The 17,816-nt window shown below is 48.1% G+C and overlaps 1 protein-coding gene across 3 annotated transcripts in view; it reads left to right on the top strand.

The window, feature by feature from the left end:
* The first annotated feature begins 4,203 nt into the window (after positions 1–4,203).
* CNPY2 (canopy FGF signaling regulator 2) overlaps positions 4,204–17,816 on the top strand; it is a 30,864-nt gene continuing 17,251 nt past the window's right edge. Inside the window, exons 1-3 of one of the 3 annotated variants that reach the window (XM_066585406.1) lie at positions 4,204–4,306; positions 7,677–7,800; positions 9,749–9,864. In XM_066585406.1, coding sequence (XP_066441503.1) covers positions 7,701–7,800; positions 9,749–9,864 — 216 coding nt within the window. In that variant the 5' untranslated portion in view covers positions 4,204–4,306; positions 7,677–7,700. The remainder of the gene's footprint in view (positions 4,307–7,676; positions 7,801–9,748; positions 9,865–17,816) is intronic. The other 2 variants (XR_010787408.1, XM_066585414.1) reach the window with 2 other exon arrangements.

Genomic DNA, 17,816 nt, shown 5'->3' with positions numbered 1-17,816 from the left:
CTTATCTGACTTTGGTGTATGCCTTAGCTCTTAGCTGTGACATCACTGTATAACAGCTGGGCGCTGCGAGCAGGGAACAGCTGGATGCAGAAGACACCTCGCTTGTCTTCTGCATCCTCCGCTTGGAGTGCAAGGTGATCGCTCAACGTTTGAGCGATCACCTTGCTCTGTAAAAAAAAAAAAAAAAAAAAAAAAAACACCACAATTATCGCTCAAAAGATTTTTTTTAAGCGATAATCGTTGTGTCTAAACCAGCCTTTAGCCTTTAATTTAGAAATTCCTGTGTTCTCTCTTCTCTGACTTTGGTGTGTGCCTTAGCTCTTAGCGGTGACATCACTGTGCGCATTAGCCCGGTTCTCTCCTGTGAAATCACTATTCTATTGTGTGAGCACTAGCTATAAATTATTGCTAACAATAATACAACTATGCTCTTATGCCTATGCTTTAACTATTAGATAATACTGTATGTCAAGGCCAAAGTGCAAATGGTCTGGGCCCCCAGAATATAAAGTGACCACCCTAACCTTGCCTAGCACAGCATCCATATACTGATCAGCTAGTATGTGACTGCTCCAGTAGAAGCAGTTCTTGAAGAACTTGTCTTTTGAAACTGATGGGGTGCACAAAACATGGAAACACTGTACCAAATGCAAAATCATTAGCACTGAGCTGCCCTATTGACTGCTGCTTGGCTGAGAGCTTTCCCGTCAAATTTGTGTTTACTTCACCTCTTGCCCTGCTCTGGGGGGGTTTGGAGCCAGCTAGTAACAGCAACTGAGTGGCTCAAACCTTGTTGCTTGGGCAGATGTTCACTTCTCCTCGGCAGCATTAGTGTCATATTACCTCCACTTAAAAATGGTCTCTACATGTCTTATTGAAATATGACTTATAAATCCATGTAACCTAAGGCCTCCCTCACACAGGCGTTTGCAAAAACGTGCGGTTTTCAACGCTGCATTTACTGCAGTTTCAGCAGCACTTGTCATTGCCGACAGCATCTCTTGATGGTAGCAGGGTTTGAAATCCCACCTTCAGTGAGAGATTGCTCTGATTGGCTGAACTGCAGGCTCAGCCAGTCCGACCTAGCGCTCGATGCATCAATCACAGCCATTCATTGATTGGCCGACCTAGTGCTTGATGAACTGATTGGTTCAATCTCCTCTTTTTTTCACGTAGTGTAGCTTTTGGGAGTAGGGCTGCTATCAGGGTATCAACCTGAAACCACTGCCCATTTATTTTCACGGGCGACGCATAGCTGAAAACGGACAAAAATAGAACATTTCACTTTCAAAGTGCAGTATTGAAAACGCTAGCTTTTAACGCTTGTGTGAGAAGCTCCCAATGAATGGGAGCGTTGTACAGCGGTTAGCGCGGCGCCTGTGTGCAGGAGCCCTAAGGCATGCATTTTCTACAGGGTTTCCATATTTTTGGCCACCCTCTGTACTTCAGCCTACCACCCGATGAACATCACAGTTTGCAGCTGCTCATTAGAAGCTAACAGTATAGCAGAAAGTGAAGGACCCAACTACCAAGGGGGGGGCATCAGGTGTTAAAACAGGTGTAGACCCTGACTACCTCGGCCCCCTGTCCAGTGGGCAGGATGCACTGCGATATGTGAAAAGTTTTTTACCATAATGCACTCGGCTGTAGATTTTGATGTGGAATTGAAAGTAGCTTGAATGAGTTTGCCAGGCAGCACTGGGGGCAGAGCAGCTGCTTCCGCTCTGACCCTGGTGTAGCCTGGCACTAACAGCACCTGATGCCTGAAAAACCCCTTTAATTCCGCTGGCAGTTCCGCATCACAATCCACACCGAGCTGTGCAGCTTTCCCCAGCAGCAGCTTCAGCTGCATGTTCCAGTGTGTCCTGCAGCCAACTTCTGGCCTGGGTGAAAAGCCCCCAAGCAGAAATATATGTTGGACCCTCACTACGGCCATTGGTGTCAAAATCGGAGTCCTGTTCTCAGGCACTGTATAAAGAAGTAACCAGCTAGGCGGAACCACAGCGATGCCAACTAATGGAGGATAGTACCAGTGCTGACCAGAGGTCCCAGCACAAAGATTCATGTAGCAGAAGAACCTCCATGTGTGAACTGGTCAAAACAGCAAACGCAACAGAGCCGACAAGAGAACGTCATGACCAGGAGCTCGACAAGGAACAGGACCGTTGTGGGTCAGATGACCCTTAGCCACCATGGCTTCTCTTCAGGCACTCAGTGTCAGGTAAATGGCGCTAACTTACTGCTGCGGTGTTGGATTTTGATATATGTATAGAAGAAGCCTCCATTGTGGTGTCTCATCACATGATCCCAGCAGGAAATCATAATCTTGTGCCACAATTGGTTGTGGGCAGAGAAGGATGGAGAACCCTCGCTGTAAGACTCCTTATATATGGAGCGTTAAATCGTTTGCCCGAGGTAATGATGTCTGAGTGCGCTCGTGCAGACCGTTTATACAGGCAGATCAATGGCTCAAATTTCATTCGCTAATCCTCCAGTTCTTCACATTCGGCGACTGATTTTAATGGCATCTTAAATAAATAGCATGATACTTGAATGCCATGCGATGCGAGTTTTCCCATTTAAATCAATGGGAAACACTTCCAATCCGCTATCATGCCTGAAACTGGCATGAGACGATCGGAATTTCACAGAAGCGATGCAATCCTTTTTTTTTGCCTGAAAATCGCCATGCATCCGCGGGTCCAACAAACGTGATATCAGGCCGCGGTTTTCGCTCGCCCGTGTGTAGTTAGTCTTCATTTATCGTTTTACATCGCTGCATTCTGCAGTCTTTTAAGACTTTTTTTTCATTTTTCCATGGGCGGAGCTGTAGTTTTTATTGGTACCATATGGCTTTCTTGATCACTTTCTGTTTTTTGGAAGGTAAAATGGTGCGGGGTGTGTATGGAGGGGGATCACAGGTCAAACTTGCTCCATACAACGTGGGTGATAGGTGTTCCTTACAGCCAACATCCACCCAAACCAGCTCCAATAAGTTGTGCTGCTCATTGGAGTTGTTATCCATTTAAATGCCCTGACCGATATTCAGGTGTCCCATACGCATATATTGTATTTCAGCCGCACTTCAGTAGCGGTGAGCGATTCCAGTGACCTGATTGGTTGTTGGGGACATCCCCCCTCCCTTTGGAGATGTGCACGAGTGCTACTTCACGAGACCAGCGGGGGGGTTAGGGTTTAGGGTTAGGGTTTAGGCTTGGGCTTAGTTGCCGACCCTCCTACGGCCGTGCTGCTGCTTATTTAACGGGCCGGCCACTCGTGCACATCTCCAACGGGGGGTGTGTCCCCAACAACCAATCAGGTCGCTGGAATCGCTCAGCGCTACTGAAGTGCGGCTGAAATCTCAAACATGCGTCCCATACGGCTCCCGCACTGAGATCGTGAGTTGCCGTGCAGTTGTCATGGCACCCAGGGGCCTACTGAAACGCCCCAGAGCTGCCATTGCAGAGTGCCTATCAAGCTATGCCTGTGGCGTGGCTTGATAGAATGCCTGACAGAGCAAGATATGGAGAAGCGATCAAAGCAGTGCAAATTCTTGTCCCCTCTGGGGACTAAAAAAAAGGCATAAATAAATATACCTAAATAAATAAAATAAAACGAACGCCAGAAATGCGCTTTTTTGGTCACCCTATTACCAATTTTTTGAAAGGGGGGTAGGAAAAAACAAAAATGGAAAAAAGAAAAAGGTCTGCGTTCTTAAGGGGTTAAAAAAAACTGTAATAAGTTTTTTTCAATTTCACTTTGCTTAGAATTTTTTTTTCCCGTTTTTCAGTGCATTATATGGTACACTAAATAGTACGACTAAAAAAATGCAACTCGTCCCACAAATAACAAGCCCTCATTCAGGGACGTCCATGGATAAATAAGAGAACTATGATCTCTTTTGAAAGCGGGAGGAGAAACCAAAAATGTAGAGGGGAAAAAAAAAGTACTTGTCACAAAAGGGTTAAACTAGACCGCTCCCTAGGCAACGCTAGACACGTAGTCTTCACAGGTACGCTGACGTCACGATCACGTGACCATACAGGTCCGCTGGAATTAGGTGACACGCAATCACTCTGGGGGCCTAATCAGAGAGATGAAGCTGTCTGCAGCGTGCCTGATTAGAACTCTTGGATTAGCGGCTTGTCGGAGACCGTCCAGTAACTGTGTGGAATGACAGCCGATAGCTGTTACTTCTAGAGTCTCGTTACCTGACTCCCCCCTCCTTGTAATCAGGCGGGGTACAGGCAGCCTCTGTTAGGGGCTTCTCTAGTGTTGCTGAAGCTGCCGATGTGGCCAGGAGCCGGTAACGAGCGGGGGGGTCGGGAGATGCTGTGGGTCCGGGACCGGGGAGCAGGGGGGAGATGAGTGGACAGCGGGGGTTGTCTCCACACCTCACACTGGTGTGCAGCAGTGCCATAAAGTGTGACACGTTCCCCATAGCTGTCCTTGAGTTACATCAGGGACCGTTCACACGGGGCGCAACTAGGACGCAGCCGGATCGCAGCCGCCCAATCCTCACCACAATCCGCAGGTCGAGCTGAGGCGTTTGATGCAGAATTACAAGCGGATTTTACGCCATTTTTCATTCTGCATCATAATCCGCAGGTTGCGTGCGAACTTCGGTGCGGAATTTACTGCGGTTTGCAGCGCGTCGTCCGTGAAAGATTCATGAACTGGAAAGAGAAGTTTTGGGTGTAGTCGCTACGTATTTGTGCCGCTCATTCACTTCAATGGTTTATTTTGGTGCTTAATAGGCGCCAAAATAGGACATGCGTTAAAAATGCGCCCATGTCAAATCAGTGGGTTCTAAAATTTCGGCACACGGGGCTTATTCACAAATCGGTATTTTTAGCAATATTTTTTAAGCCAAAACTAGAAGTGGAGCAAACAGAGAGGAAGCATAAGGCCGCGCTCACACCAGCGCAATTCACTGCGTGCCGCCCGCGAGATACACGCGTACTGCACAGCGCAAGTCCACAGTGATATTGCGTACTCAGTGCACAGCGGCGCGCAGCATCTTGGCATGTATGAGTGCGTGTGTAATACGTGCCAAGATAGAACATGCTGCGGGTTTTTTTGTGCGCAGATTTTGCGCAATTCTTATGAGTAACAACATGGCAGATTGGTACAGGCCGACGCCCATAATTTGCAGTGACCATACGCTCGGATGAGCCCGGCCTGATTGGCATCTCTTCCGTATTTTGGCCCCATTCCTGGTTTTGGCCCACAATATACTGAGGTGTGAAGCGGCTTCTAGGGCTCCTCCTGGTCGAAACCCGGGGCGAAAGTAGAAAATATATATATTATTATTATTTTTTTTTTTTATCGGCGAGACTAGTTTTAGGCAAATTTCTCACTGGCAAGCGCGATATCAGGCCGTGAATCTCGTCCCCGTATCGCGCTCCCCACTATGTGAAACCCCCGTGGAGGCGAGGATGAAGGGCTCCTCCGGCGCGGCAGGGGATCACGGAGATTCTCCCATTGTTTTCACTGGAGCCCGTTGGAAAAAATGCGCTGTGAGGTGAAAACACGCAGCCGGATACAACATGCCGCGATTTGTTTTCCACATCGCAGTGCCATGCAGGAAACAAAGCTCGCGCAATTTTGACGCCCCCTGTGAAGCCGCCTCAAGGAGTTAACCCTTTCCAATCTACTATCTGACCTCTGAAGACATGATTTAAGGCTGTACAGCTCCGATGTTGGTAGTCATCCGTTGGAGTTCTCTTACTGTATATTGCCAGCCTCTCTGCTGTCGGAGCCTATCCAATGTGTCACCTCATGCAGTACTGGCTTTAGCCAGCATATAGCGCTGTTGTATACAGCAGAAAATGAGTAAGCTCCCTAGGAAAACCAGGATACAAGTTAAATTGGAAAGGGTTAAAAACAACTTCTTTTTTTTTACCCATCAGCTGATTGATTATAATCCAATTGAAGAGGTGATTTCCACAGGGATTTATATGCATTTTCCAAAAGCAAAAGTGGTCACCTACTTTTTATGATGCCTGTTACATCATTAGTAACTTGTTATTATAGCCCACATCACTCAGATATGTACAAACATTCACCATAAATCTCCCGTCACACCGCCGAAAATACTACTTTTTGGAAAATGGCATTTTTGGATTCAAGGTTTTTTTTGTTTTTTTTTTAAAGGACCAAGCGCAGAAATTATATGGCACTTGGTCCTGAGCTTTAATCTCAGATGATAGCAGAAGTACAGTGAGGGATTAAAGCTCCTGCAATCAAGCAAGTGGGGTCCTCGGCTGTCAAACACAATTGAGGACCCAGAGGAGAAGCAGTTTGTAACGGCTTCTTCCTTCTCCTTTCTGGGGTACACAGCACTCAATGAGCTTTATGTACTAAAGACAGAAAGCGGAAGTGTTTCTTCCACTATGCGACCCAGTGATCATGTGACCACCAGAAGTTCCCCTGTTACAGCAGAACTGCAGGGTGCTAGCAGACCCTGATCAGCTCTGCCAGTGACTAATGTCATTACTGGGGGATGTTTTCCCTGTGACTGGGGCTTCTATGGATGCTATAGGGAAAAAGTGTGAAAAAATCGAATGGGAAACACTTGCTGATCCTCCAGCGCACTGACAGCCGGGCCAGAGGATTGCAACTCTACTGACGTGTTGGGAGGCGGTTCTAACACAAAAATGCCTCACGTACCACGGGGACGTCACACGCTTTTGGGCCGAGTTTCACGGTCTGATAGCGCACTCTGCTGTGTGTAGGAAACTTAAGGCCGGCTTCACATGGGCGTACTTACGCTCGCGTATTTTTCCTGTGCATTACGGTCACGCCCAAAAAATGAGTATGCCCTTATTATACTATGTATTTGCGCACCAAAAGTCCCCATAGAAGTCAATGGGTTTGCGCAAATGCTTGTAAAAAAAATCTTGAGCTCATTAGACTAATTATGGCTGGAGCATCGGTTTGTATTTTTTGTGTGCGCAGGCAAAATAAAAATCAACATTTGTTCCGCACGAACGCTGCGCTCATGTGCGAGCAAATACTTATCTGCGCGTGTGAATGTGAGCCTAACAGCCAATCGCAGCTCTTCAGGGGTTTGTTGCACATCTGGTTTGTGGCGGTTTTCGAAACCCAACCACAAGCTCATTGCATTAGATTATCGGCGCCCCCGTACCACCCTGTTCCGTTTATGACGCTCTGCACCCTGGATGAGGCTGGAAGAGAGCGCAGGCCCTTCACCGGACGTCACCGGAAACCAAGACAAATCAGGGAGCAGCGTCACATGACGGGTGCAATGATCGGGAAGATGATAGTCTATTATTATGAACCGACACCAAATCTGAAGGCAGGTTTAAGGGGCAAATAATGTTTTGGCCCGGATACCCCTTTAATGTTTCCTAAGGCCGACACTACAGCGAACTGGAATTAATTTATCAACCATCCGAAAGTTAAAAAAAACGACAACTCTAATTTAATAATAAATCATCCTTGTCACTTTACACGTAATTTACACGTGATTTGTTGAAGCTCTGTCCCAATAACATTTGTATCATATTGTGGGCATTGTATCTATATGTCATTTTATGTATCATTTTAGGCTATTCTGTGATTTACAAACAACGAAACGTGACACTCCGAGAAGTTCTATTGTCTGTCCATAGGCGTTCTAATCATTTACTCTGTATCTGATCAATCTGCAGGTTCCGGGTGGACACTATATAAAGATGGTGATCCCTACATCCCACTGGCTTCTGCTCGCTCTTATTCTAGTCCCATTTTTCAGTTGTACTGTGGCCAGAAGAGGGCAGGATGTGCATTGTGGAGGTAAGGTCTGATTTCTGAAAGCTGTCGTCTAATATTTAGGCCCCCTGTCCACGGCCGTGACGGAGTATCGGCAGCGATATTCCGCCGTGGGGACGAGGGGGGAATGCTGAGAGGTCTGAGCGGTGAGGCTAGCTTACAGATAGGCTCACTGCGGAGGACCGCGGCATGCCGTGATGTGACTCCCACGAGCGGAGAATCGCTATGATTCTCCGCTTGTGGACAGGGGCTGCGCTTTCCATAGCAACGCTATGGAAAGCGTGCACTGCGTTACTCGCGGCCGGATTATCGATGCAAGTAACGCAATGCAATATTGCCTGTGGACAGAAGCCCTTAGTCAAAGCAAAACGGCCCGTTTACACGTAACGATTGTCGCTCACAATTCACTCAGATGAACAAAAGTGAGCAAGCTAACGACTGAATCACTAACGAGAATTGCGCACTTCTCGTCAGTTGTTCACTTACAGCCGGCATAAAGATCATCGGCAGCTCATTCGCTTATCGTTACGTTTAAACGCTCCCCGCTCTGTGTTTCATATAGCAGGTGAAGCACCGAACGAGAAGTGAACGGTTCTAAACGATGATCTGCGTGTCTAAACATTCTGCGTGAACGTGAACATGTTAGTGGTGACGTCACTCGCTTGTGCGCTAGTTAGTTTCCTAAAAAGTAGAAAAAAAGGATTCAGTTATAAACCAGTCAACTATAGGCCAAAAGAAGTTCGGCAGCCACACAAAGTTCACAAAGCGCTGCGAAATATGTTGGCGCTAAACAAATAAAGATCATTATTAGAGATGAGCGAGCGTACTCGCTAAGGGCAAATACTCAAGCGAGTATTGCCAGCTCGTCTCAAAAGATTCGGGTGCTGGCGGGGGAGTGGTGAGTTGCGGGAGTTAGCGGGGGGAAGAGAGAATTCCCCCCCCCCCCGTTCCTGCACACTTGTGTTTTTCTTGCACGTTTTTTTCACGCGATTGTCAATGGGACTTGCGATGCGTTTTTAACATTAGAAAGTCGCATTGACAATCGCGTGAAAAAAACACGCAAGAAAAACGCAAGTATGCAGGAGTCCTTATGGTGTGAGTAGATAAACGGGCTTACCACCTAAGGCCCTAATAGTGGTTCCACCCTTGGCCTATGAAAGACTCTCAGAGGCTACTTGTGGGAAATGACCACTTTTCCTGCTTGTATAGAGCTTGTTGACCACTAGACGCCTCCATTTCTCACTGCTCAGAAGAATCTGGCAGGCGATCATGTGCCGTACATTGTACACATGACTGCTCAGTCATCACTGGTTTCAGCGGCCATGGAAGAATCTGAAGCCTGTGATTGGCTGAGTGGTTGCATGCAGAATGAATGGCACATGACCACCGACTGTGTTCCGCGCTGCACGAACCAGAGCTTCAGGAAGGCACTGGAGCAGGTGGGTATACATTTTTTTTTTATTTTACACCATTTTTAGCCTTTTTTTGATTATCAAATTGCTCATAATGCTGCAGGCACCGGGATGCAATGAGTCCTTCTCTCAGTGCACCAGCATGTAGTTTTATAGATGATTTTGCATCTGACAGCAATCCAGCAGAACTAATGAGATGGGATAAGGGCTGCATAGTTTGAAAACCCAGCAGCAAATGTCTCTTTTCCATACAGCACCCCTTAAGGAAGAATAAAGCATTACAATGTTCCCTTTGAAATTAATGGATTGCCCTTGTAATACATAGACATACTTGGATAAACCATTACGCTGGTTAGTAGATGAGGGTCCTGAAATATGGAGCAGGAGATCTCTATAATGGAGCCAACGTGCTGCATAGTAACCTTCAAGTACTCTTCCAGCTTTGCTGCGGGACAGATCAGTGTATTCATCCAGTTTAGATGACGGAGCCTCTGACACTTTTTGATGTGATGCTTTCCTAGTCTCACTGGGGATGACATATTGTACCTCTTCTTTGTCAGCGTGTCGGGCTCTTGTTGATGAAATGGAGTGGGAGATCTCACAAGTGGATCCCAAGAAGACAATTCAGAAAGGATCTTTTAGAATAAACCCTGATGGCACCCAGTCTATAACAGAGGTATGTCCATTGTAGCTCATTTCGGGTGGATTCAGACGACCGTATATCGGCTCGGTTTTCACGCCGAGCCGATATACGGTGTCCTCATCTGTAGAGGAGGAGGATGGAAGAGCCAGGAGCAGGAACTGAGCTCCCGCCCCCTCTCTGCCTCCTCTTCACCCCCTCTCCGCCCCTCTGCACTATTTGCAATGAAAGGGGACGGGGCGGGGCTAAGTGAGGATAATTAGCCCTGCCCTCGTCCCGTCTCTCCCCATTGCAAATAGTGCAGAGGGCCGGAGAGGAGGCAGAGAGGGGGGCAGGAGCTCAGAGCACTGCTCCCGACTCTTCCAGGCTCCCCCCCTGCAGAGAGAGACGACGTATATCAGTTGGGCGTGAAAACTGAGCCGATATACGTTCGTCTGAATCCAGCCTTACGCTGACATGTTTTTGTCCTATGTTTATATATTTCTTGCCAATATATGCCATTGAGTAGCACCTTATACATCTGTAATGTTCCGATGGGACTAAAAGCTTCAGACCCATTTATACATAACAGTTTTATCAGTACTTTTTCCAAGCAATGAGAGTAACAACTGTCAAGTGTAAATACACAATGCCATCAATAGTAAATTTCTTAAGGGCCCTTTCACATCTCTTTTCTTCCTTCCTTCATCGCCAAGTTCAGAGGTCCAGATTGAGCCACAGGCTTCTATTACTCAAACGCTGCCCAATAAGGTCTCTGTTGGAGCAGGGCTCCACTTGTTTCCAGCATTCGTACTGGCGTGTTTAAGGCAGCTTTCACACTTTCTTTTTTTAACTTTGTTTTATTTAACAAAACACAGAATCACGGTACATAGCATATTTGCATGAAGAGAATATTATACATGACATTGAATGTATCTGTACAAATATCATATATATACGTAAAATTACATTTAATGCTGAACTGCACCTGTATAAATTGGTCAATAAAAAAGGGGAAAAACAATGCTTTTTGTTTTGTTTTGCTTAGTTTCAAGTCAAACAGTTGAACAACAGTAAAAAAAAAAGGGGGGAGAGAGTGCCGGAGAGCCCGTGCCGGGCAGCCGCTCGGTACCTGACAGAAGAATGGGAAATGTACTAAAGGTGCGGGTGGGATGTAGGGAGAGATGAGGGAAATATGAGATCCCCAAGAGGGAGGGAAGGGGTGGGAGCCCGGATAGAACTCACATTGATGATAAAGTTTGTCGGTTGATGAGCCAGAGGCCCCAAATCTCCTGAAACCTTCCCGGGCATCCTCTATTCTTATAAATTATTTTTTCATATGGAGTGACCTCGTTTATTAGTTTTATCCATTGTGATAGTAGGGGTGGGTCTGCAGCCATCCAGTGCAGTACCACCACTTTGCGGGCGAGAAACAGTATTTTCTTGAGGAAGGTGCGTGTGTATTTGGGCCATTGATCTTCCGGCAATAGGCCGAATAGAATTACTTTGGGATCCATTGATATGTTAAATGGAGGTAGTAAAAGTGCGTTTGTAAAGGCTGCAATGTCGGACCAGAAATTGTTTACTGGTGGACAGTCCCAGATTAAGTGCCAGAAGTTCGCCCCTGGTTGATGGCATCTGTGGCATGAATTTGATGGGGCGTTACCCATTTGGTATAGTCGATTAGGGGTGAGATAAGCTTGATGGATTATATAAAGTTGAATCAATTTATTGTTCACGGCGGGCGAGACAGACAAATGGGATTCCATGATGTCTGTCCAATCATCAGTTGTGAGAGAAGGGATAGAGAGCGCCCATTTATTAAAGACTGGAAGTGGGTGGAGGTTTATTTTGGCTGAAAGTAAGTGTGTATAAAGTGCCGAGATCAAGCCCCTGGGACCTTGGGATTTAAGGATTCCGATGGTAGGGAAGTTGGATATCTGGGTAGAGTTGGGGGGAAACTGGGTGGTCAGTGCGTGCCTAAGTTGAAAAAACCTGAACAGTTCGAGGTGCGGGGATTGTAACAGATCGCGCAGTTGAGTGAATGTAGGGAATACACCGTCCTTGTATATATCTTTGAGTGAGGTGACCCCCAAATTCCTCCAGTATTGGGGGTCTGGGACTGTCTGCAGAGCCGTCAGGCCTGGGTTATCCCAGAGAGGAAGATCGGAAATTGTATCGTCAAAGCTCTGGATAGATTTTGTCTCTCTCCACACACTCAGCGCCAATCTGTGAAGTGGTAGTAAATCTGAGGGGTTTGAACATTCGGGGAACTCCAAGTACGCCAACAGATTGTTGCCTTTCACCTGATGTTCCAGGTATTGATCTGTGATGGGTTTTACTGTGTTTTGGAACCACGGACGAATATTGCGGAGTTGACCAGCTAGATAATATAACCTGAGGTCTGGGAGGGACATACCCGCCTGATTTTTGGGTCTCTGTAATGACATTAAACTTAGTTTGTGTCTCGATGAGCCCCATATAAATGAGGAGATGTGGGAGTTTAGGGATTGGAAATACCGTTTGGGGACGATCATAGGCATGTGCTGTAGTATATATAAACATTTCGGTTGTATAGCCATTTTGACTAGATTTATGCGACCTGCAACTGATAGGGGCAGCCTGGACCACTGTTTAAGTTTGTGTCTTATGGTCTCAAATAGAGGGTCAATATTTTCTTCTAGGGCTCTATTGTGGTTTCGGGTTATGTTTATCCCTAGGTATTTGAACGTTGATACCACCGCCAGACCATATCTAGCTACTGAGGGGTCTGTCACAGGGTTATGATCCATGTATAGGATCGTGGATTTGGACCAATTTACTTGTAGGCCTGAGTACTGGGCAAATTTATCAATGTGTTGTAGGGCCTGGGGGAAGGAGGTTTCTGGATTTGACAAGAACAGGATCGTATCATCCGCGTAAAGGCCCACCTTGCTCTCCAGGCCACCCCACTTGATTCCGGTTACGGCCGGAGTGGCTCTCAAACGGATCGCCAGCGCCTCTATGGCTATGGCGAATAAAGCCGGGGATAGTGGGCAGCCCTGACGGGTGCCCCTGGTCAATGAGAAGTCGGCTGATGGAATACCGTTTACAGTTACATTGGCGCTTGGAGATTTGTATATTATTTTGATCCAGTGTATAAACTGGGGACCGAAACCGAAGCGAAGGAGGCATGCCTCCAGAAAGCTCCACTCCAGGGAGTCGAAGGCTTTCATCATGTCCAGTGATGCGAGGGCCCAGGGCATATTAAATTTGGTACCAATCTGAATGGCGGTTTGGACTTTTCTTATATTGATCGTTGTGGATTTCCCTGGCATGAAGCCGGTCTGGTCTGGATGTATAATAGAAAGGATGACTTGGTTTAATCTGGTTGCTAGGACTTTGGTTAGGATTTTGTAGTCTGCATTGACTAGCGAAATGGGTCGGTAGGAGCTACAGTCCAACGGGTTTTTATTGGGCTTTAGTAAGACGATTATGGTGGCTTTATAGAATGAGGGGGGAAGGGAGTTACCTATTTGGGCTTGAAGTAGTGTTTCGTGCAGTAGTGGGGTGAGGTGTTCACTATATTTTTGGTACACTTCAATGGGGAGGCCATCTGGGCCAGGGGATTTATTCAGTGCCATATCTTGGATGGTTTGCTGAACCTCCTCTAGGGAAATAGGGGCTTCTAGAAGCGCCATCTGTTCGGCCTCGAGTGTTGGGAATATCAGATCCTGGAGGTAGTTGAGGGTGTCTGAAGTGGTTTTGTTAGTAGAGGAGCTGTAGAGATTGGCGTAGAATTCTCTAAATCGTTCTGTAATGGACTGGGCATCGGTGAGCGTCTCGCCTTGTGTGTTTTGAATTTTGAGGATAGTATTAGAGTGGCTCTCCCGCCTGATGAGATTAGCCAGAAGATGGCTGGATTGGTTCCCCAGTTCGAAGTAATATTGTTTGGTGAAGAATAATTTACGTTTGGTTTTTTCATGGATTTGAATTTTATGCAGGCGGGACATGCCGAGCCATGCCACTTTGTTGGAGTCTGTAGGGTCGGAGATGTATAGTTTTTCCGCCTCCGTAGCCCGGGCCTCAATGTCGCGGTCAGACTGGGATGTGGATTTTTTAATGTGAGTGATGGTGGATTTAAGACAGCCTCTGAGGTAAGCCTTGAGGGTATCCCATTTCAGGGCATAGTGGGTGTTGTTGTTGTGGACGTCTAGAAAGGTTGATATGTGAGCGGGTGTTTGGTCGTCGGTATCAATAAGTTTAAGCCAGAATGGATGAATTTTCCAGTTGGGGATGATTTTAATTTGGGGGAATTTTAAGGTTAATAGAATCGGGCAATGGTCCGAGACGCCCCGTGGGCAGTGTGTTATATTGGAGAGATAGATTGCTAGAGATGGGGAGCCAAATATGTAGTCGATTCTGGACAGGGTGTTATGTCCCTGGGAATGGCAGGTGTATTCCTGGGTAGTGGGGTGACTGATGCGCCAGAAATCCACCCATCCCACGCTGTCGGTAAGCTGTTGCAGAGAGGATTTAGCAGTGGTAGGGGCTGTGGATGGTGTATGGAATCTATCTATATTTAGATCCATTACTTGGTTAAAGTCCCCCATACAGATGACGCCTGCTAGGGGATATTGGTGGGCAAACGCGATGGCCGCTTGTACGGGATATTGGTTGTTATGGGGTGGGTTGTATATACATAAGATGGTATAGGGTTTAGAGTCTATTTCAGCATATGTAAAAATGAATCTCCCTTCAGGGTCTCTACGGGTGCTAATTGGGTTCCATCTTACTGCTTTGTGAATGAGGAGTGAGACTCCCCTGGAAGAGGAGGTGTGATAGGAGTGGCTTACCCATTGGACCCACGGTTTTTTGAGTAGTTCGGCCTTTTCTGAGGTGAGGTGAGTTTCCTGTAAACATACAATGTGAGGATTAAATTGTTTAATGCATGAAAACACAGCCTTGCGCTTGGCGGTGGTACCCAAACCTCTCACATTCCAACTAAAACATGTTAACGCCATTTAAGTGGTAAAAAGATCCGGTAGTTCACGGGTAGGGCGTTTAAGAGCGGCGGCAATTTGCGTGCATTAATGGGATAGTAGCACTGGCACGGACTCTCCGGGGATTTAACAAGAACTGAACTATAATCACATAAACAGTCAACATGTAACATTCCGTTTAACAATTATAACGGAAATGTCAAGAGGAAATCTTAAAGTTACGCTCTATCAAGAGAGTAACGGTTGTTGCCAATAGGGGAAATTCCTGTGGCCTTAAGGGAAGTGGTGGCCTCGACTGAGACTAGTAGGTTTTGTGTCTTGAGGTCCCGATGAGGGGCTTATTGAATATTAATTGCCCATTGTTCCCAGCAGGCCAGGGGAATTACAGAGTAACATTACAAATAAGATTTAGAATATAGCTACGGCGTGTTCAGGATCCAGCGTCCGCGGATGGTGTAGGATGCATCTGGAGCCATTCCATGGCTTCGGCTGGTGATTGCATGAAGAGGACTTTCCCGTCCGCTACGATGCGCAGGCGGGCAGGGTAGGCCATGGAGTAAGGGATATTCCTGTCCTTGAATTTTTTCTTGACCTCTATGAAGGTGGCTCTCTGCTTCTGTAAATCCGCGGAAAAGTCAGGAAAAATGGAGATTAGCGAATTGTTGTATTTAAGTGGGCCTTTAATTCTGGCTTGACGCAGTGCGGTGTCACGGTCTCTGCAATTTAGAATCCTTGCCAGAAAGGGGCGCGGGGGGGCACCCGGGGGTGGAGGTCTAGTCGGGACACGATGGGCTCTCTCTACGGTGAAGGAGGCTGAAAAAATGTCGTTCCCCAGTATAGACTTTAGCCAATTCTCCGTGAAAGACTCCGGATGGGAGCCTTCTGCTCGCTCCGGCAAGCCGATTATCCGTAGGTTGTTACGGCGGAGGCGATTTTCTAAGTCATCCATCTTGGACTGGCAAAATTCTGATTGTTTGGTAACTTTGTGTATTGCTGCCGGGAGTGGTTTCAGGGAGTCTTCAATGCTGGAAATGCGGTCTTCCATCTCACTCATTCTGCCTCGCATGTTTTGTAAGTCCTGTCTCAGCAGGGAGACATCTGCTTTGATTTCGTCTATTTTGCCCGTGAGGGAGGATTTGCAGATATTAATGGCTTCAAGAAGTTGCCGCATAGTGGGTTCTGGGGGCTGCCCCGGGTCTGTCTCGCTCTCTCTCGCCTGGGTGGTACGTGCAGGCCGTGGTGTGTGTTCAGGTGTCTCTGTCCTAGAGAATTCTTTAAGTTTTTCGGCCGCAGTGCCGCCCTTGGCTCGGGTACTCATGTTGAACAAATATTAAGCGGGGAGGATGGATGGGGCTGTCGGAGTATATCTCTGCGATGTTATTGAGAGAGAATGTATAAAGCTGAAGAAAGGCCTTGCTCGTGTTGTTAGTGGAGCTGAGTGTCTTGAAGCGCTCAGCGGTGTTAGCTGGACACAGCCGGCCGTTAGGAATGTGGGCCCTTGAACGTTGTGTAGGGGCCTGGACTGCAAACCAGTCGGCCTAGCAGGAGATGGTACTTGGAGAAGGCGTGAGGGCTAGGCCTCAGGGATTTAATGTGGGTCCTGTAGTGGCTCCTGGGGAGTTGCCCTTGGGTCCCAAACAGATAAGTGATTTAATGGGCTTATTGTTTCAGCTGCCTTCACGAGCGCCGCTTGTCGGAGGTTATCCCGGGTGCACGGGTTTGTAAGGGGTTGCGGTGCTGTCTCTATTTTTCTTTTATGGAGTGTCCTGCTAAGGGCCTTATCTGGGGGTGCTCCCAGTATTGGGCGACCCCCTCCTCGGGCGCAGCTTATGGGATGTCGATCTTCCGGGCAATGACCCCCCCCCTGACTTTACTCACAGTTCGTGGTCCCTCAGAGCAGGGGCCCAGCGGTGGATGAGCTCCGCCACGGATCTTATATGTCGGCGGGCAGGTCGGTATAATGCAGCAGCGCTGCAGCTCCGGTCGGCGTGCCGCCGCTCCAAAGGGTCCCGTCCGGCAGGAGAAAACGGCCAGCCCGTGATGCGCTCAGGGCCTGCAGGGAGCGGGTTCGTCCGGGGCTCCGCTAGCGGGACGCTGCAGGAGAATCTCAGCAGCAGGCCAGTAGGTCTCGGGCGCCTCCGCTGAAGTGTCTCGGCGGCGACCGGGAGATGGCCCCTCCGGGGGCACGTGTGTCTGTACCGCTCGCGGGGGAGGGGGGGGCCGAGCGATATGATGCAGCGCGGCCGCTTGCACCGCCGATGGTCTCGAGCCGCTGCACCGCTGGCTTCAGGTGCCGGGAGCCGGTCCCTCCGGTGTGTCGGGGCTAAATATGCCCGGAGGTTCTGTCGCGCAGCGCCGCCGGGTCGCGGCCGAGAGTGCCAGCAGGGCGCTGGCAGGTGGTTGTCTCGCGCTCCGTCCCGAGTCTCCCGCCGTCCAGCGGGAACCCAGAAGCGCCGCTGTTTCTAGTACCGCCGCTGCAGCAGGGTAAGTAGGTCCCGTCGGTGCCTCAGGGAGGTAGTGGAGTACTTTAGGCCAGGATTGTTACAGGATAATAAAAATCCCCTGGGGAGCTACACCTAAGTGCGACCGGCCATCTTGGTCGCAGGCCACGCCCCCCCAGCTTTCACACTTTCGTTGGGAATTCCGCTCTTCTGCTCCATTCGGGGAGCAGGGAAGGGAATCCCTGCGGCCGAACGGTTCCATCTCTGGGTGCAACCGAACAGCGCATTGACTATAATAGGGTCCGCCCACTTTACGCCCAGCTGCCTGGTTTTGGGAAGGAAGAAAGAGCACTGCATGCAGCGTTTTCTCTTCAGGTATTTGCAGCCGGATCTGCATTCGGACAGAAGTCTGTCAATGATCCCAGGGACTAAGGGTGGAATGAGATGTTAACGGGCCCTAATGTTACTCATTCACACAGAAATCCTGGCTTGTTAAATTGCTACACAGAGCAGAAAACTGTCAATTCTATAATCATTGCACAAGTCTGCATGGTGCCAAGGACGCAACATTTTTGGGGTTTTTCTT

The sequence above is a fragment of the Eleutherodactylus coqui genome, chromosome 1 (genome assembly GCF_035609145.1).
Source record: "Eleutherodactylus coqui strain aEleCoq1 chromosome 1, aEleCoq1.hap1, whole genome shotgun sequence".
Lineage (NCBI taxonomy): Eukaryota > Metazoa > Chordata > Amphibia > Anura > Eleutherodactylidae > Eleutherodactylus > Eleutherodactylus coqui.
Note: the sequence above shows the minus strand (reverse complement) of the source record. Positions and strands in the feature narration are given on the sequence as shown.